Genomic DNA, 21,438 nt, shown 5'->3' on the forward strand with positions numbered 1-21,438 from the left:
AGAATTATTCACTGACTAAAAGAAGTACCTAAAAATCTATGGAAAATGAGGTTTGTTTTTTTTTTTTTTTTTTTTTTTTTTTTACTAAATATTATACACAGGTGAATTTATACAAAACTCAGCATGGTGTCATTTTTATGTAATCAGTAAAGAATTGAAGATCAAATATGAACTAAGGCATTTTCATAGCTTAAGTGCAGCAGAAATTGTGCTGATTCACTTTGGGAGAAGTTAAATTCTTTTTTTTTTAATGTTATTATTCAATTACCTTTACATGCCTGAGTATAACTGAGATAACCTTATAGATGTGCAGTTGCCGGGACAGAGTATGCCGGCTGCAAATTTGCATAGATACTGCCAACTTGCGCTCCCATGAGGTTATGCAGAATTACACTTCAGAGTTTTCTTCCCACCACCCCTTCCCAGCATGGTCCTCTCCATGTCCATGGAGAGTCACTGCCACATTGAGCCTGAGGTTCTGCATCTCTCTGAGGGCTGTTACAGCAGAAGACAGCAGAGAACCACTGACTTAATACCTTCTCCCCACCCTCTCCTTCCATACACTCTAAATTGCCTTCATTGTTATGTCCTTGGATTTTATCCGAAATTGCCACAAGGAACTACCAGGTGAAAGGGGCTTCTAGTACAACAGCAGTTGAAGCCGTTGCTTTCATGCTGGTTAGTGCCCCATGAAAAATGCCCTATCTCAGAAATCTTTTAGAATTTAATATCAAGAAACACTTTGTCTCCCCTTCATGAACTGGTTTCCTTCTTGAGAGAATGCAAATATTTTATTTTTAGAACAGGTTTATTGAGGTATAATTTACATACTATATCTTAACCTATTCCAAGTTTAAATTCAGTGGTTTTTAGTTTATTCACAGAGACTTGAACAACCGTCACCACAGTCAATTTTAGAATATTTTTATCACCCTTCAAAAAACCTCATACCGAGTTACTCCCCACTCACTTCTAATCACTTCACCCTTTCCCCCGACACTGGACACTAATTAATCTACTTTCTATACTTGTAGATTTGCCTCTTGTGGACATTTCATATACCTTGAATCATATAATTCCTTTCCTTTGTGACTGGCTTTTTTCACGTAACCTGTTTTCAAGGTTCATTGATGTATCAGCACTTAATTCTTTTATGGTCAAATAACATTCCGTTGTATATATATACCACATTTAATTTATCCATTCTTCTGGTGATGGACTTTTAGATTGTTCCCACTATTTTGCTTTTATGAATAATGCTGCTGTGCACTTTAATGTACACGTTATTGTTTGACATATGTTTTCATTTCTCTTGGGTATATACCTAGGGGTAGAATTGCTGAGTCATATGGTAACTCTGTGTTTAACATTTTGAGTAATTCCAGACTGTTTTCCAAAGTAATTGTACCGTAATGCATTCCGTCTAACAAGGTATGAGGCCTCCATTTTCTCTGCATCCTCTCCCACCATTGTTCTTGTCTGCTTTTTGATAAGAGCATCCTAATAGATATGAAGTGGTATCTCATTGTGGTTTTGATAAGCATTTCCCAAATGACTTAATGTTGTCGAGCATCTTTTCATGTGCTTAGTGGTAATTTGTGTGTCTTTTTTGGAGAAGTGTCTACTCGGGTACTGTGGCCATTTTTTAATTGTGTTGTCTTTTTTAATTGAGTCATAAGATTTTTTTATGTATATTCAAGGCAGAAGTCCCTTACAAGATATATGATTTGCAGATATTTTCTCCCATTCTGTGGGTTGTCATTTCACTTTTTTTCATCATGTCCTTTGAAGTCCACAAGGTTATAATTTGACAAAGTTCAATTTATCTCATCTCTTCTTTGTTTCTTATGTTTTGATTTTTGTAGTTTTGGCCTCTTTGAATGAGTTGGAAAGTATTTCCTACTATTTTGGAAAAGTGTGTGAAAGATTGGTTTTACTTCTTTAACTGTTTGGTAGAATTCACCAATGAAGCCATGATGTCTTGGGCTTGTGTTTTTTTGTTTGTTTTTTTGTTTTTTCCAGAAGGTTTCAGTCACTTGTTATAAATCTGTTTATAGGGGTGCTTGGGTGGTTCAGTCGGTTAAGCATCTGCCTTTGACTCAGGTCATGATCTCAGGGTCCTGGAATTGAGCCCCGCGTCGGGCTCTCTGCTCAGTGGGGAGTCTGCTTCTCCCTCTCACTCTCCCTCTGTGTGCTCTCTCTCTCTCAAATAAATAAATAAAGTCTTGAAAATAAATAAATAAAAACCTGTTTGTATTTTTGGTTCCTTCTTGAGTTAGTTTTGATAATGTGTGTATTTCTAGGAATTTGTTCATATCCATCTAGGATATCTAAATTATTGGCATACATTTGTTCATTGTTCATCTAACCCTGAAGGTCAGTGATAATGTTCGTAACTTCCATTCCTGATTTAGTAATTTGAGTCTTCTTTTTTTCTTGGTCAGTCTAGCTAAAGTTTTGTCCACTTTTGAGCTTTTCAAGAATCTACTTTTAGTTTCATTTGTATTCCCTATCGCTTTTCTATATCCTATTTCATTAACTTCTACTCTAATCTTTACTATTTCCTTCCTTCTGCTTGCTTTTGATTTAGTTTTCTCCTTTTCATCAGCTGTCTTAAGATGGAAGGATACGTTACTGATTTCAAGTTTTTCTTCTGTTTAATATAGGCATTTACAGCTCCAAGTTTTCCTCTGAGCATCGATTTAGCTACATCCATAAGTTTTGGTATATTGTGTCTTAATTTTCAATCATCTCATCAGAAGATGTATTAGAAACTATTTTCTGATTTCCCATTTGTCTTCTTTTTTGACCCACTGGTTATTTAGGAGTGTGTTGATTTCCATGTATTTGAATTTCTAAAATTTCTTCCTATTGATTTTTTTCTAATTTCATTCTATTGTGGTCAGAATCATATTTTATATAATTTTAATTCTTTAAATTCATTGAGGATTGTTCTGTGGCCTAGTATATGGAAGATATTCCATGTGCATTGAGGAGGATATATATATTGTGCTCTTGTTGGATGAAGTGTTCTGTTGCTATTAGGTCTAGTTGGTTTATATAGGTTTATTAGGTCTAGTTGTACAGATGCATTTTTGATAATGTCATTTCCCTTTTTTTTTTTCAGCTGATGAATTAATCAGTCCTAAAGACATTGATCCTGTCCAGCGCTATGTCCCACTACAGAATCAGCGTAACGTGAGCATGAGGTTTTCCAATCAAGTAAAGAGATTTTTTTTTCTTAATTTAGACTTATCTAGAGACGTTTAAAGATAATTTAAAAAGAAATATTACTCTGAATATGTTTTTATTGCTTTTTCTGAGGGCAAGGCTTTTCTCTTTTCTGGTTAGTTAAGATTTACTTGTGGTAAAAGATTATTTGTTAACGAAGAAGTTTGAGTCAGATGTGTCCAACAGGATGTCTTCCAGGTAAACATTTTTATCTTCATAGTGGTTGAGTTTAAAGTGTTAAATGCCTACGGGAGGATACAGTATGTATGTATGGGCAAGGGGATATATGAGGTGGAAGTGGGGCCCCATGAAAGGCCCTATGCTTAATGTCTATCCATTTCTGTGTCCCTGTGACAGGACTGAGTGACTGACAGAGTGTTCTTAGTACTTGGTGACATGTTGGGTGAAGGAATAATTTAAGATTTTTTACATTTAGTAGCTATGGATTCAGACTGTGTTGTGTCAACAAAATAAGTGTTTGCAGGATCAGCAAGATTGATGTTGATTTGAGCAAACCCTCAAGTATTAAATGATACCAGTAATGAGGACTGTTAAAATGAAAATGTTGTGGATTATGGAAACTGCCTGAGGAGAAAGGGAATGAACCTGAGTGTGTGCCTGGGATTCCAAGCAGTTAACATTTATTTAATAAGAGTAACAGCACTTCCAGAGGATATGCTTATAAAATCAAAATGCTTCTTTTGGGGCACCTGGGTGGCTCAGTTGGTTAAGTTTTCAACTCTTGATCTCGGCTCAGGTTTTGATCTCATGGTTGTGAGTTTGAGTCCTGCATTGGGATCCATGCTGGGCATGGAGCCTACTTTAAAAAGAGCAAAAAAACCCCAAAAAACCAGAAACCCAAATGCCCCTTTTATTTTAAAAAACGTGTATATACATGTAATGACACACACACACACATACACACACACAAATAAATACTTGTTTTTATGAGAGAAAGGGAAAGCCAACCAGGTCCATTGGATTCTGTCATACTATTTCTCTGATTCTTTTGCTGGTCTTCAACAAAACATGTAATTACTCTGAGTGGTTTATAAATGAGAAGCTATTTGGGAGACTTGTAAATAAATGTTAAGATTTTCTCAAGGACATAAAATCCCTATGTTAACATGTGTTAGAAATTTTTCACTGGCCTGTTCAACTCCTGTGTAAGGTGAGGATTTGGCCTTTATCTTAGTTACCACTCGTGTCAGTGCTGTACAAGGATACATTCTGTACAAATTTGAATATGCAATTTCACTTGAAGAAATGGTAAAATAGGGAATACGTTTAACTTCCTATTACCCAGTGCTGTGACTCTGAGCCATTTTAAGACTAGTGTGTATCATTTACATAGCATTTCACATGTGTTACCAACTTCTTTAGGGTAATGAAATCGCAAAGCCTTTTCTTAGAAAATAAAGGAATAGGTCACAGATTTGAGTTGTGGGGATAGGAGCTGGAGAGCATCAAAGCACATAACTAAATCAACAATTTAACAATTTAAACAGTTATTTCATACTTGATACATATAAGGAAGGCTATGGGTTCTGTGTAATTTTTGACATACTTCTAACTCTTTCTTTCCCATTCAAGAAAGCTTATAGAGTATACATGAGTGTAGGTGTATTTTTTATATTGAAATCGTTTTCTAATGTTGCTACTAAATTATCTATGCCATGCCTCCCAGGTAGAGCCACATCCTGCCTGAGAGACTTACTGTAGGGTAAGGACAAGGGCTTCTCTCTTGCAGCTTCATGGGGATTACATCTGTGCAGAGTTGTGTACAGTTTCTGAGAAGGAGATGACAGGAGGATTGGCAGCAGAAAATTGCTGGGAGCCATCATGCCCCACCCTATTGGCAGCTTGGTTGTAGTGATATATAAAGTGGTGACGTGCCTTTGCCGCTTCCAAGACCAGACATGACCTTGTCCGTTGCTGGGACTGGGTAGCATTGACTGATGAAATAGAGAAGTCAGACATAACCCTGTGCTTGAAATGTTGATGTCAGAGACCTCTTTGGCGTTATTATTATTTTTTTAAAGATTTTATTTATTTGAGAGAGACAGAGAGAGTAGGAGCAGTGGGGAGAGGGAGAAGCAGGCTCCCCGCTGAGCAGGGAGCCTGACATGGGACTCGATCCCAGGACCCTAGGATCCTGACCTGTGCCGAAGGCAGACACTTAACCGACTGAGCCACCCAGGTGCCCTTCTCTTGGTCATTATTGACCAGGTCAGACTTTGCAATTAACTTATCTGTGGGGATTGACCAGGTGCTTTAAACCCTACCGAATGATGGGAAAAATAGAGAGTAGTAAAGTTCAGACAATTTCTGGAAAGGAGAAAAGTCCCTGACTTTGAAGGAAGACGTGTCAGAGGTCCTCATGTATCTTTGTGTCAGTGATTCACTAGATGAACTCACAGGATTTGGAAGCTCTGATACTTACAGTTATGGTTTGTTACAGTTAAAAGATGCAAGATAAAATCATCGAAGGCACTCAGGGCAAGTCTTGAGGAAACCAGGCACAAGCTTCCCAGTGTCCATTCCCAGTGGAGTCATGTGAGACACAATTACCCAGCAACGATGTGTGAAAACACATGCAAAATGTTGCCAACCAATACTTGCTAAAGCTTGAGTGTCCAGGGTTTTTACTGAGGGTCAGTCATGTAGGCATGTAGCACCTGCATGACTGACCTTGGTTATTCAAACTCTAGCTCCCCAGAGGGAAAGAAAAAAAAAAGCAAAATAGATGTTGACCGTAAATCACATTGTTAGCATCAAACCATCTGGACAAACTGGTACAATATGGTCCATGCCCTTAATTAAGCTTGTAAAGACACTCTTATCTGACAGATCATTCCAAGAAGTCAGCCAAGGGCCCATCCTGCAAATATTCCTTTCTTGGAAATGTTCAGAGTTTGAACAGCTCAGGCCTGCTGAATCAATGCATTCCTTCACAGAAAGGTTATGGCAGAAAGAAGTTTCCATAATCCAGAAAGCAAGGAGTGTGCCACAACAGTGGAATTGTCCACTCCTTCAGGTATGCGTAGGGCTATTGACAAATGACAAACCTAAAACAATGAGGACTAAATTGAGAGCTGCTGATTTTCTTAATAACCATAACAATTTCATGTAAAGGGAAGTCTTTTTATACCTGGGTTTAAGTCTGGGGTTGAAAAAGTGATATCATCTGGGATGACTTCCCTCACTACTTTCTCACTAGTCAGAAATTGCTGTTTTCTTTTGATGTTACTTAGAAAATAAAAGAAGTCCTCTCTTATAAGTAAGTTTAGAGGAGTAGAAAGAAAAGTATTGTGAATGACAGCAGATATGCCTTATAGTATGGTGAGGTTTTGACCCCCCCCCCCAAAAAAAAAAACCCCAGACCCACCTTTTGGAGATCTTAGAATGTAAGTTCTCAGAGATCAGAGAACATGTTTCATTTATTTTTATACCTTCAGTACCTCTGATAGTTTCATAACACCTGTTATATAGAAGGTAGTCAATGTTTAACTTGAATGTTTGAGTGTGCTTGAAGGTATGTGTGGGAGGAAGGTATGTCATGGGAAATAGTAGACTTCTCATACAAATGTCTCTAAATATTTATCTCTAATTCTAACCTCTTTCCTAATATTTAAACTTGAATTTCCAACTACTTGGTGGTCATCTCTCCACAGATGTAGTATTTAAAATCCAACAATTCTGGATGTATACTTATCTCCAATTCATCTAGTTGTAGACATTAAATATGTACAGCTTTTGCATGTCAATCATATCTCACTAAAGTTGTTTAAAAAATAAAACACATTCTTTTTTGATGAATTACAAATTTTTTTTAAATTTTTATTTTAATTTTAGTTAGTTAATATACAGTGTTGTATTAGTTTCAGGTGTACAATATAGTAATTCAACATTTCTATACATTGCCCAGTGCTCATCACAACAAATGCCTTCCTTAATTTCCATCACCAGTTTAACCCATCCCCCACCCTCCACTCTGGTAACCATCAGATTGTTCTCTATAAAAAAGTCTGTTTCTTGCTTTGTCTCTCTCTCTCTCTTTTTCTCTCTCATTTTTTTTCTTGTGTGTTTTGTTTCTTAAATTCCACATATGGGTGAAATCATATGGTATTTGTCTTTCTCTGACTTATTTCGCTTAGCATTATATTGTCTAGCTCCATCCATGTCATCGCAAATGGCAAGATTTCATTCTTTCTTTATAGCTCAATAATATTCCATTGTGTATATATACCATATCTTCTTTTACCATTCATCAGTCGATGGACACATGGGCTACTTCCATAATTTGGCCACTGTAAATAATGATGCTGTACACATAGGGGTACATGTATCCCATTGAATTAGTGTTTTTGTATCCTTTGGGTAAATACCCAGTAGTGCAATTGCTGAATCACAAGGTAGTTCTATTTTTAACTTTTTAAGGAAGCTCCACACTGTTTTCCAGAGTGGCTACACCAGTCTGCATTTCCACCAACAGTGCATAGTGTTCCTTTCTCTTTACATTCTCACTAACATCTGTTGTTCTTGTCTTTTTTACTTTATCCATTCTGACAGGTATGAGGTGATATCTCATTGTAGTTTTGATTTGCATTTCCCTGATGAGCAAAAACACATTTCTAATACCAAATGTGTTATCTTCTCTCTTCCAACCTGCCTTTCTTTCCATAGTCCTTGTCTTGGATAAGGACATTGCCTCAGTGGTCCCTTCTCATGCCAGTAGCTCTTCTGTCCAGATGGTTCTCATATTGGCTCTGCCTTCACAGTAGCATTCATATTTGTCTCTTCATATTCAGCCCCACTGCCATGTACCACTTAGACTTCATTACTACCCGATGGCATGGTTTTAATAATCTCTCTCTGACTCCAGTCTCTCTGTTTATTCTCTGTGCTTGAGAATACATGATCTTTTAAAGCCTGGGTCCATTAGTGGAATTCCCTGCTTAAAACATTCCACGATGGGGCACTGGGTCGGTTAAGCGCCCAACTCTTGGTTTCAGCTCAGGTCATGATCTCAGGGTTGTGAGATCCAGCCCTGAGTCGGGCTGTGCACGCTGTGTGGAGTCTGCTTGAAACTGTCTCTCCCTCTCCTTGCCCCTCCTGCTTGTGTACATGCTCTCTCTCTCTCTCTCAAATAAATAAATACAAAACAAAACAAAAAACAAAAACATTCCATGACTCCCTACTCTCCTCAGGAGTGATTCTAAACTCCATATCCTGACATTTAAGGTCCTACACAGCACCTAAGTTTTTTGTTTTTCACCTGTATCTTGCAGTTTCTCCAAATTTCTCCCCATTCTCCTGTACTACAGTCTCCGCAGACTTGCTGATCTAATAAAATACCTTGCACTCACCCACTCCGGGGCCTCCATGCTCAGGGCAACCTACATCCCGAAATCCTGGCCTCTTTTCAGTCAGAATCCTTAAAATTGGGGCACCTGGGTGGCTCAGTCATTAAATGTCTGCCTTCAGCTCAGGGTGCGATCCCAGAGTCCTGGGATCAAGTCCCACATTGGGCTCCCTGCTCCGCTGGGAGCCTGCTTCTTCCTCTCCCACTCCCCCTGCTGGTGTTCCCTCTCTCGCTGACTGTCTCTCTCTGATAAATAAATAAAATCTTTAAAAAAAAAAAAAAAAGAATCCTTAAAATCTTAGCCCCAGATATTGCCTCCTTTTTTTTTGAATATATATAAAAATTGTATAAATGCATGCTGTAAAAAGTGAGATAATGCAGCTGAGATTACAGTGCAATTGCATTACATTACATTGGGAGTGTTGGCCATTCCGCCATTTCCCTGTCTTCAGAAGAGTCTTTTTTTAAAAAACCATACGTTTTCACCTCTGTCTCCAAATTTCTGGACAATGTGATGTAACTCTTTTAGCTTGATGTTTTACCTTTGCACAGTTTCTGTTGTTTCTTTGTAAAGGGTATACCTCAACTTCTCTTCCATCTTTATCGCCTAATATTTAGTAGTCGTTTGTGATTCTTTTATTTATCACCTTTGTTACTCTACACGTTGTAATAAAACTACATTTTTGGAGTCATATCCTTGTCTTTAATTTTGGTGTTCTAAAATTTCTATTTTTCTGTGGGTCTTTGCATTCGCTCTGCTTGGCACTTGGGCCCTTTCAGTTTGTGACTTTCTTCAGCCGTGGGAAATTTTCTTAAATAATTACTTTCCTTTTCCTGTTCTTTCTGTTAGGATTCCTTTATTAGTCATATCGTAGTCCTACAGGAATGATCCCCTGAATCTCTTCCCTTTTTTTTTTCTAATGGTTTCTTGTGTCTTTGGGTTTTTTTGTTGGTTTGGTTTGGGTTTTGGATTTTTTTTTTTTCTCTGTATTCAGAGACTCTTTCTCAACTTTTTGTTCCAGCTCTTCTGTTGAATTTTTTTTCAAAGTCATATTTTTAATTTCTAATAGCTCATCTTTGTTCTCTGGTTATTCCTTTCATAGCTTCCTGGTTTTTTATTTAAAATTATTATCACAATTATTAACAAATTTAGACAATCAAAAAATTTTGAGGTGTCAATTAATAAAAATTTTTAACTTTTTTTTAAAAGATTTTATTTATTTATTTATTTATTTATTTATTTATTTATTTATTTATTTGCCAGAGAGAGAGAGAGAGCACAAGCAGAGGGAGTGGCAGACAGAGGGAGAGAGAGAAGCAGGCTTCCCAACGAGCAGGGAACCCAATGTGGGGCTCGATCCCAGGATTCTGGGATCACGACCTGAGCCGAAGGCAGATGCTTAACAAACTGAACCACCCAGGCGCCCCCCAAATTTTTTAACTTTTAATTTTGAAATAAGTATATTTCCACAGGAAATTGCAAAGAAATACCCAGAGAGGGCCTTTGAACCTTTTACTAGCATTCCACAATGTTAACATCTTATGTAACTGTAGTGCATCTTGAAAAACAGAAAACTAACATTGATAGAATTCATAGAGCTTATGCATATTTTATGTTATATATACACTCACTTGTGTTTGTGTGTGTATAGTTCTAACCATTTTGATTACATGTGTAACTTTGTGTGGCTACCACCAGTGTCAAGATACTAAAATATACCATCACCATATCATCCTAAGCCTTCCCTGTGTTACCCTTTTATAGCCATACCCACTCCCTCACTGCTCTCCTTAACCTCTGGCAACCACTAATCTGTTTTCCATTTTATAATTTGTCATTTCACAAATGTTATATAAATGGAACTATGTGGTGTATAACCTTGTAGATTGGCTTTCTTCACTCAGCCTAATTCCAAAGAGATAGATCCAAGTTACTGGGTATATCAAGTTTGTTCCTGTGTATTGCTGAGTGGTTTTTCACAGTATGGCCATATCATTGTTTAACCCTTCACCTGTTGAAGGACATCTTGTGGGTTATTTGAACTTTTTTAGAATTCCATTTTGATTTACTTAAAATGTTTTTTAGTATATTGATTTTATAAATTTTCTTAGTGGTTCCTCCAGGAATTACTCTATACATAGTTATCAAAAGTCCTCTTGGTATCAGTATTTTTCTTTGAGTGAAGTGTAGAAACCTTACTTCCATTTAGTTTTCTTTCCTTTTTTACTTTTTAAACATATTTCTTAAAGTATTTCCTCTGCATTTATTGAGCAGCACATCAGATTGTGCGAAAAGTTTCCCTTCAACCATAAAATTTGATTGAAGAAATTCATGAGGTAAAAGTCTATTGTGCTTATCTCAACTTTTTACTGTTCCCTTGTTCTTTCCTTTCTGAACATCCCAGCCTTTTTCTGTTATCATTTTCTTTCTGTTTAATAGCTTTTTTTAGACATTATTTGTGAGTAGGTCTGCCAGAACATAATTCTTAGTTTTCCTTTGTCTGATAATGTCTTTATTTCCCTTTCATTCCTAAAGGATATTTTGTTAGTCACAGAATTTTTTGATTGACAGTTGTTTTCTCTTAGCACTGAGAATTAAATCCTTTGTCAGTTCAAATTTGTGTTTTATAGGTAATACGCCATTTCTGTCTGGCCAGCGTTTCCACTGAGCGGAAGGCTAGGAGGCGCCAAGTTCAGCTGAAGTGGGTGGATCAGCCCATTCACTGGTTCCCCAGGTGTGGAACAGGGGTTGGCTTGTCACTGCTGTGAAGCTTAGCTGAAGGCAGATCAGACTGTCTGCTGGTGCACTGATTATGGAGTGGGGGTTGAGATGGCCCTCAGAGCTTTGCTGTTGCTATTGTAGATAAATTGGACTGCCCACTGAAGCCCAACTTAGAGAGCAGACATCAGGACAGTTCACTGGGGCTTCTTAGCTGATGCTACAGTCCTTTTGGCCCACCAGTGCCCTGGTGTGAAGCAGAGGTTGGGCGGGCCCACTGCAGCTTTGAAGCTTCTGCTGAAGGCACGTTGGCCAACTAATTGGTTGGGAGCTCAGCCGAGCTAGGATTGGATCCCCCAAGCACAAAAGAGGTTGTGCTTCCTCTTGTCTAGTCCTCCTTTAGCCAGAGAGAATAGACTTTAATTGTTTTTGTGTTTATTTTTTAATTTATGCCTGTTGGTTGTTTTAGGCCACAGGCCTCTCTGGTGCTCCGCCCATATGTGGATCTCAGGAATCTGACCACATTGCCTCAAGTCCTGACATTCTTACCAGTCCAGCCTGCCTTCTTCTTTCCAGCTCCCAGAGTCATCATTATCCATTGAATTATTTTCAGGGTGAATAACTGTATTAAGAGCAGTAGGGAAAACAGTCTAGGCCTTCGTGTTCCCACCTCCTTTTCTTTTAATAGATAGTTTATCTTCATAAGTCTTTCTATGAGTAGAAATTAGAATTAAGATTTCTTCTATTCCTTGAATTGTCTTTTTCTCCTTAATTAAAGCTTTATTGAGATATAATTAATCCTATCCAATTCACTAATTTAAAGTGAATAATTCAGCAGTTCTTAGTATATTCATCACAATTAATTATAGAACATTTTCATCACCCCCAAGAGAAACTCTGTGGCCTTTAACAGTCACTCTCCACTTTTCTCTACTTTACTCTCTGTCCCTACCCCAGCCTTAGGCAACTACTCATCTACTCTCTGTATGGATTTTCTCTATTCTGGTGATATCATGTAAGTGGTTTCATGTAACATGTGGTATTTTGTGACTGGCTTTTTCACTTCACATGATGTTTTCAGAGCCCTTCAATGTTGTAGCATGTGTCTGTGCTTCATCCCTTTTTATGGCTCAGTAACATTCCATTGTATGTATGCACCACATCTTATTTATCCATTCATCTCGTGGTGGACATTTGGATTATTTCCACTCTCTGGCTATTATGAACAATGGTGCTGTGAAATTGGTACAAGTTTTTGTGTGACATGTTTTCATTTTTCTTGGATATAGTGGAATTGCTAAGTCATATGCTAATTCTACGTTTAACATTTGGAGGACCTGCTGGGCTGTTTTCCAAAGTGACTGCACTATTTTGCCCTCCTACTAGCAGTGTATGAGGGTTCCAATTTCTCTGCATTCTTGTCAATATTTGTTATTATCTGCCTTTTTTATTATAGCCATTTTAGTGGGTGAGAAGTAGTATATCATTATGGTTTGGATTTGCATTTCCCCGGTTACTAATGTTGTTGAGCATCTTTTCATGTGTTTGTTGGCAATTTGTATATATATATATGCTCTTTGGAGAGATCCCTATTAAGATACCATGGTCATTTTTAAATTGGGTTACTTGCCTTTTTGTTATTGTGTTGTAAGTGTTCTTTTTATATATCCTGGATATGAGTCCCTTATATGATTTGCAAATATTTTCTCCTGTTCAGTGGACTACCAGTCTAATTTCTTGATTGTGTTGTTTGAAGCACTGAAGTTTTTCATTTTTGGTGGTCTAATTTTCTGTTTTTTTTTTCTTTGATTTCTTGTGTTTTTGGTGTCATATCTAAGAAACCATTGCTTAATCCCAGGGTCATGATTTATGCCTATGTTTTCTTCTAAGAGTTTTATAGGTTTAGTTATTACATTAGGTCTCTGATCTGTTTTGAGTTAATTTTGTGTGTGAGGTACGCATCCAGTTTCATTCTTTGTATGTGGATACTCAGTTGTCACGACACCATTTGTTGAATTTCCAAAGTGATTTTTGTCTTTTTTATTACTGTGGTGCAATATACATTACCTAATATTTCTTGTTTTACCATTCATAAGTGTACAGTTTGGTGGCATTAAATACATTTACAGTGTTGTATAACCATCACTGCTATCTGTACTCAAAACTTTTTCATCATCCCCAGCAAAACTCTGTGCCCATTGAATGAGGAGTCCGCCTTCTCCTCTCCCTCCAGCCCCTTGTAACCTCTATTCTACTTTCTGTCTCTATGAATTTACCTATTCTTGGTACCTCAAATAGATGAAATCATGCAATATTTGCCTTTCTGTGTCTGGCTTATTTCACTAAGCATAACGTCCAAGGTAATTTTTGTGTTTCATTAATGTGGTATTTCTCTTTCATCCTGCTGGTTATTTTGTAACATACCTGGTAATTCCTCATTTATCTAATTATGTATTAATGTGATAGACAGTCTGGTTATCCTCAGTATATTAAGTACTCTCCTCCACCCACCACCTCAACAAGAGATAAAGAAGATGTGACTGGGGGCTTTGTCTCTCAGGGATCTGGTGGGAAGCAAACTAGACCCTCACCACCTTTGCCAAATGCCAGAATGTGAAAGACTTTACTTTGAGGAAGATACTGCCTACACTAGAAGTATTAACTTATCACAGCCGATTTGTTCAATATGTTAAGAGAGAACCCTGTTTTAATGATGACTGGAGTTCCCTATGTGGAGCATGGAGCTGGCTCCTGTGGTCTTCAGTCAGTTCTGTGTCATGCCCCGCTTCTCCTGTCTGCCCTCCATTGTACCTGCAAACTAAGTGCCCCTGTGGGGCCTCTCTTTTTGGTGGGTCAGCTCCTATACCTGTGGCAGCATCTTTATGATACTCTGGTATGTTGGTATAGTTTAGGTTATATAGGCTTTCGCTGCTCTGCTTTATTCATTAATGCACTTCCGTTTGCCATCTTTTGTACTAGAAATGTACCGACGTTATCTTCTTTGATGGCCCTCTTTCTATTCATTGCTATGGCTTTAGTCTTTTATGTTTATCCTAAATATCTATGTGGTCATTTCTGTAGGACTAAAGAGAAATGAGAATTGAGTGTATGCACTCACTTTGCTGTCTAGAACCAGAAGCCTAGGCCTCACCTCCTATGCTTGAGTCTTACCTCATTGCTGTTGTTAAGTATCTTTTTCTCCATCTACACTCTGTGCTGCTTCAGATCTAGGTTGATGACGCCAACACTGGGGTTGGAGCAGAGTAGGTGATCATTAAGCAGTTGTGATGGCCACAAGTAAATGCAAACCAAGTAAATTAAATGTGAAAAGTATTCAAATTGCCTGATAAAGAAACATTTGAAAGAAAATAATTTACCCCAAACTGTTAGTCTGTCCTTTATTCTTGTAAATAGGGTAACGGTGTCTGCTTCACTTTCCCCTGCTTTCCTATGTCACATTTGATTTGGAAAAGATAAATTATACAAAAGACCATATCATCTAATCATCCCATAGATTACTCCCTGAAAACAAGTCTCGTGGTTTTGGAAACTAGGCCATTAAGCCTGCGTTCCTATAGTCCTTATTATACTCCATGTTACAGCACTTGCCACCCTACTGTAGCTGTTAGTTTACAGGCCTGCCTGTCGGACGTGGTCCTCAGCACAGAGGATTCTTTGTATTCTTCTTTGTCTTCTAGGGCAAGAGAAAGGAAGTGAGAGAGATGAAAATAACCATTATTCATTGTGCTCCTGTTCATAGGCACTGTTCAAATGATTTTATATGTATTATGTATGATTTCAACAGTTTTCTGAAATAAATATTATACCAATTTTACAGATAGATCATGTGATTCTCAGAGAGGTTTAGTGTTTTTCCAAGGTCACACTTCTGTGAAGTAGCAGAACCAATATGAAGGTGTTAACTGAAGAAGGAAAGGAGGAAAAGATGTCAAGCGTTTGGAAGCAGTGATTTTCATAATGGTGTGAAGGAGTTAACAGAGGAAGTAGCTTGTTTCCTCCGCAGCCTACCTCAGTATCACATCACAGAAAAATAGTTGCATCTGTGCCTTTAGAACACTGAGAGGCCTGTGGAAATGATCTGAAAATCAAGGGCAAAGATGTCACATTAGTACAAAATGTAGAGTGGGATACATTATATGTAACATTTATCATACTAAGGGGGTCTCATTTTTAATTTCTTCTTCCCTGTTAGCATTAGGATGGGACCGAGTGAGCAAGTCTAACCATTAGTAATTTTACTAGGCATTTCCCTCTTCCTTATCCAAAGGAAAGTACTTTCAGGAGGCTAGCAAGCTTCTTTCTTTGAGTGGTTAGTCCCCTCTCCTTTCTCCCTAACTTGTTTCCCATTTGGGAGTCCATCATTTTCTGTTGCCTAGGTAATTCTGGTGCTGCAACGTACTGATTATCTGTGAACGAGATTTTCATTGTTCACACTACAGCATCTCTGCTGTTTTAATGTGAGATAATGGTTGCTTGAAGATGGTGTTTGTTTCCAGCCTTTGCTGCTCCTTCATATTTCAAAGAGGTCTAATTACTGTACAAAGTAAGCAGCTGACTGTGTACATATCACTGATTCATTGTATTCTGCATTACAGTTGTCCACTGGGAATGAGGTAACTCTGTAGAGGACATCCATTCATAGCAACTGGGGGGTGGGTTTCTGGAGTTGTATAGCAAATGGACTTTATTTTGAAATGTGTGTTATACTAATCAGAATACAGAAGATTTCTGGTTAAATAGGAAAACACAATTCCTTTTGGCAGGATTTGCAGGATTCTATCTGAAACTAACATATTTAACAGGTAATAGTATAAGGCCAGCCAGGAATTGGGTTTTTTTTTTTTTTCTTTATGTTTAAGCCAATTTGAGAAAAATTGAGTTTGTTTCTTAAAATAGATGTAGAATGCAACAGAATTTTTACATAAATAAGCCATTCTAATATCAAAGGAAGAGTCACCAAAAAAAGTGCTCTGATATGAAAATGTTATTTTAATATTCAAAAGTATAAATAGGAGATTTCTTATTGCTGGACATTCTGCCTAGCAAAACAGTTAAGAGCACAGCTTCTGGAAATACAATCAATGGGTTTGAATCCAAGCTTGGGCAAATTGATTAACCTCTGTGTACCTTAGGTTTCTTACATGTAAAAATCGGAATAGTACTTCATAAAGTTATTTTAAGGATTAAAAGAGTTAATACAAGTAAAGAGCTTAGAACAGTTCCTGGTTTATAGTTAAACAGTCAACAAATGTTAGCTATTTTATTTGCATTTTGATAGTTCCAATGCAGACATGGTAGTTAATCAAGGTGCCCAGGAGTTAATTTAAAAGAAAAGGTACAAGGTTTGTGTTGCTATTAACATGGTTCATGGTGGAAACTGAAACTATGAGAGCAGACAGTAAGGCTAGGCCTGAGGCTTAGTTCTTTGCCAGAGTATGGGGAGTGCAGATGTTGGAGTAAAGGGATATTCAAAAGAAGGACAGAACAAAGGAATCTAGCAAGAAGGTAAAACAGCATCAATGGATGAGAAAGTGTGGAGGATTTTGACTTTGAGACAATGGTTCAAGAAGGTAAACCATTGAGACAATGGTTCAAGAAGATTCAAGAAGCAAACCTAGTTGGCTGGGAGGAACAGCACAGCCCTGGCAGAAATCCAGGTGTGAGTCTTCCACCTTGTATGGTTCACCTGCGGTGTAATCTAGGGAAGGTGTCCTAATGTATCTGGGGTATAGTTCTCTAATCTATAAAATTATTTGGCTAGATTTGATTCGTAAATCTCCTTCTAGCACTTCTGTTCCCGGCTTCCATGATCCTAGGTTATCGGTAACCTTTGAGTGATTTTAGTGGAGAGTGTGCCCAGAAGCCAGATTGTAGGGAGTTAAAGAGTGATTAAATGGTAGAAGACCATCTGTTCAGGAACTGAGTTTGCTCCAATCCAAGAAAGGTTATAAGCCTCTCCTAATTTAGTAGCTTCGTTATATAGTACTCCTGCAATATGGACTTATACCTGCTTCCCTTTTCTATTCTTGTTTCAAATCTGTTCACAGTTTTTAAAGGTTTATTAATCTTAGGTGATTTAAGGAAATTTTGCATGAGGAGGCTCAGTTTTATTTGGTTCAATTCATTCTAATGCTCCCAAATAGTTTAGTCAATTTGAGACATAATTTCTACTTAAAGGATTAAAAAAACTCCACTTTTTTGGTTGGCAAGTAAAGAAAGTGTTTGTGTGGGACCAAAAAGCCAAATTTATCTATAAGCATGGGAATAAATTTGAGTACTCAACAGAAGTTCTTGTGATTATCATAATAAAACAGAATAAAATAGCCAAGGCATCAAAAATACTTCTGAACACCTACCCTGCATATGCCACAGCTACACAGAGGTTCTAGACAGGTAATACTGTCTAGTCTTTAAGGGAAGTGAGGGTTTCCTCTCAACTAGTATTTATACCACGGGCAATGAAAATTGAATGCCTTGATAAAAAATATCCAGAACTGTGAAAAATGTCAAATTGGAAGTAAAAAAAAAAAAAAAAAAAGAGCTTAAACACATTTAATATCATCATTCTAATTAACCCACTGAACTTATTAAAATTAAAAGTTCCAATAATACACATGAGATATAATGAAATAGTTCATCAACAAGATGAAGACTTCTTTTAGCTATGGCTGAAATGTAAAAGAGGAAAAATAGATCCAAGTAGAAAAGCAAGGCTTTTGGTCCAAAATAAAGGTGTACAGGAATATTATGATCTAGTGTTATTTTAGCAAACCTACTGCAGGTCTCAATTTATGCCTCTGCTCTGGGCCAACCCCCTGGGCCTACTTATATTCCTGGCATTTTACTCTGAGAAAAAAAATCATATTTTTTCAAAAACGTGAATAAATTTATGAACTTACCTGTGACTCTCCTATTTCCCCCCTTTTTCTTATTTTGAATCTACTAACAGTTTTTAAACATCTATTGATCTTTGAAGAAAACTTTACCCTTTAGTCCTGTTCTAATTGCCTCTGATTTAATGAGCCATTTCACAAGGAGATGCCCTCTTCCAAACTAGAGGACTGGGCTTTAGGAGCCCCTACCTCCCCAAGGAGTGATGTTCTCTCATGAGGTCCTTGGAGAGTTCCAGGTATTTTTGCTGTCATACTGGTGAATAAAATAGGAGTATTTTTGGTCAGCTACTTGAAGCAGTATTTTACATTTATGGCGTAATTATCATGATAGAGCAGATCATGTGTGTTGAAGCACCCTTGAGAGAATTCAGTTTCACATTTATCATTTTCAGTGACACCCAAGCTTTGAATCTGAGAAGTAGACTAGCACATTTAATATGCCAATTAAAATGGATTGATCTACTTTGACAGTCTTTGGAGAAAAGGCCAATATGAAAGGAATGCTTTTTAGTCATAATAAGAGCTTATTTTCCAAGCTGCAGAAGTTCTAAATTTAGGATGACAGTCAGTACTTACTTACTAAATCATGTACATATTTATATAGATCTCAGTTACAAACATGTATACTTGTCGGTGTCTCGTTTTTCAAATTAATGACGAAAGGGGGGGCTCATATTTTGTTTTCTGAAAATACAGGTGTATAAATTTTTTGCACAAATTATTTTCCAGAAGATTAAAGAATACCACATATATATGTGATAAATTTTTATTTTTAAGAAGGTGACATAATATATTGGCTATATATCATACAGTCTCAGCTATAAAACCATTCTCATCTACTGATTAACTGTGTGACCTTGGACAATTTAATTAATCTCTCTAAGCCTCACTTTCCTCATCTATTAAATGGTGATAATCATTTCTAACTCACGGTAGTCATATATAATAAGATGACAATGTGTGTAAAGCTCTTAACAAAATGTCTGACAAATTGTAAGAGCTAAATAAGTATTATTGCAAAATAGCAATAAAACAAAAATATATTCTATTGCCAATAGTTTATTTTATAAGTAATATTACTTTATCTTTAAAGAGAATGAGAAAAATCCTGTAAAGTCTGGAGGAAAACATATTTTCAACACTTTGGCTTATTACTCTGCATAGGCTCCCTTATTATGTGTTGCAGCCTTGTTGGATATTCAGTTCTGCAGTCACTAACACTTATTTATACTATCAGTTATTTTTCACACTATTTCCATAAAATATTATCTTTTTTTTTTAAAGATTTTATTTATTTATTTGAGAGAGACAGCCAGTGAGAGAGGGAACACAAGCAGGGGGAGTGGGAGAGGAAGAAGCAGGCTCATAGCAGAGAAGCCTGATGTGGGGCTCGATCCCAGAATGCTGGGATCACGCCCTGAGCCGAAGGCAGACGCTTAACGACTGCGCCACCCAGGTGCCCCTCCATAAAATATTATCTTAAATGTCTATACTGTGCTTTTTCATTTGGCTATATCAAGATTTCCTTTACCAAACACCTAATAATTTATATTCTAGAAGTTTATCCTAATAAGAGCTGATTAAGATTTGATGTTTAGGGGCTCCTGGATGGCTCAGTTGGTTAAGCCTGTGCCTTCAGCTCAGGTCATGGTCTCAGGGTCCTGGGATCGAGCCCCACATCTGGCTCCCTGCTCAGCGGGGAGTCTGCTTCTCCTTCTCCCTCTGCCCCCTCCCATCCGCCCTGCTTGTGCTTGCTCTTTTTCTCTTAAATAAATAAATAAAGTCTTTAAAAAAAAAAGATTTGATGTTTAATACAGCATTATACCATTTTTAAGACTATTGGTATGGCTAAATTTCTATTCATTAAAAGGTCCCTACTTAATGCTTTTCTGTTACTACATGAAATAATTTATATTTCATAGTGTTCATTAGCTGATGAAAATAAGGCAAAGGATTATAAGATAAAACAATTTAAGTTTACACTTAAATAAAAATCATAAAAATGAAAATCATGTTCCAAAATTTTTCCTTCCCTAAGACATACTTGATCCAAACATATTGTTTTAGACCTTTGCCCAGATTTGGGAATCTTTTATTTATTAATCAAATGTGTCTGTATAAGCCATAAAACTACCCGTAACTGTAACAGAGAGGAATTGATTTCTTCTTGTTTCACTGGTAGAATATTAAGAGAGTAGCATTAGGAGAATACTCAAGATTATCAAGAGTGTCTTCTTTAACTCCCTCATTTTGTAGAGCAGGAAATGATTCAAAGAGAAGTGACATGTCTAAGATCACACAGGTACAGATCTAAAGCTGGAACCCAGGGGTACTGAAGTGTGGCCAGGGGAGCCATGTATACCATGGTTACATGACAGTGTACATGGTTAAATGGTGGCATACATGGTGAAAAATGTACATTTACTGCATGGGATTAAAGAATAAAACTACTTCAGTGACACTTACTAAAGATGATGAGGAAGACTTTATTCAGGAACATCACAGGAGGTATAGGGACCATTGCAATGGAATTTTACAATAGAAGAGAGACTTGGCTCAGTTCTAAATACAGCTTGGGCAAGTGGGAATTTATAGCTAAGGATCAGGGTGGGAGTCAGTGGATGGAAAATTACTAAGAGGAAACGTCATGGAAGATGAGGAGCCTGATCAGATATCAAGGAAGGTCAGATAGCATTAGGAGCATTATTGCTAAAACTGAATTTTACAAAGAAGCACACAGGTGAGCCTAAGAGAAGTTTCAGGAGCCTGACTAAAGTTTGGTCAAGCAAAGAATCATTGTCAATAGGGCTTTTATTATTCATGCCATTTTTTATATTCTCATCATTCCTTAATTATGACTTAGCTAGTTTAGTTGGAAGCAGCATAACTTACATTATTGCATCTCCCACAAAACAACTAGCATACAGCCAGGCCAACAATACTCATTTATCAGCCAATTACTTACCAGTAGGAATGTGAGACCACTATGTAGTTTCTGCCATTCCTTTGCTTTCTCCTGAGTTGGAATATTTTTCATTTACTTTTGTTTTTTGAGTAGTCAAAGAGTTTGACCTTCTTGATGATCATCATATATTAAAATACTTCTTGTATAAACTTTTATAATTTCTATTGATTAAACATTATAGTTGGGCTACTTTGCAGCAGATAAGATTTGAATTTGTGAAGAATTGGGAAGGATGTAAAGGAAT

General features: G+C 37.1%; 1 protein-coding gene across 4 annotated transcripts in view; it reads left to right on the forward strand.

The window, feature by feature from the left end:
• PHKB (phosphorylase kinase regulatory subunit beta) overlaps positions 1 to 21,438 on the forward strand; it is a 211,449-nt gene that overhangs the window by 131,064 nt on the left and 58,947 nt on the right. For all 4 annotated transcript variants that reach the window (XM_045814695.2, XM_087870408.1, XM_045814697.2 and 1 more), the window contains one exon: positions 3,128 to 3,222. In XM_045814695.2, the coding sequence (XP_045670651.1) occupies positions 3,128 to 3,222 (95 nt within the window). The remainder of the gene's footprint in view (positions 1 to 3,127; positions 3,223 to 21,438) is intronic.

The sequence above is a fragment of the Ursus americanus genome, chromosome 21 (genome assembly GCF_024610735.1).
Source record: "Ursus americanus isolate L20-20 chromosome 21, mUrsAme1.1.p, whole genome shotgun sequence".
NCBI lineage: Eukaryota > Metazoa > Chordata > Mammalia > Carnivora > Ursidae > Ursus > Ursus americanus.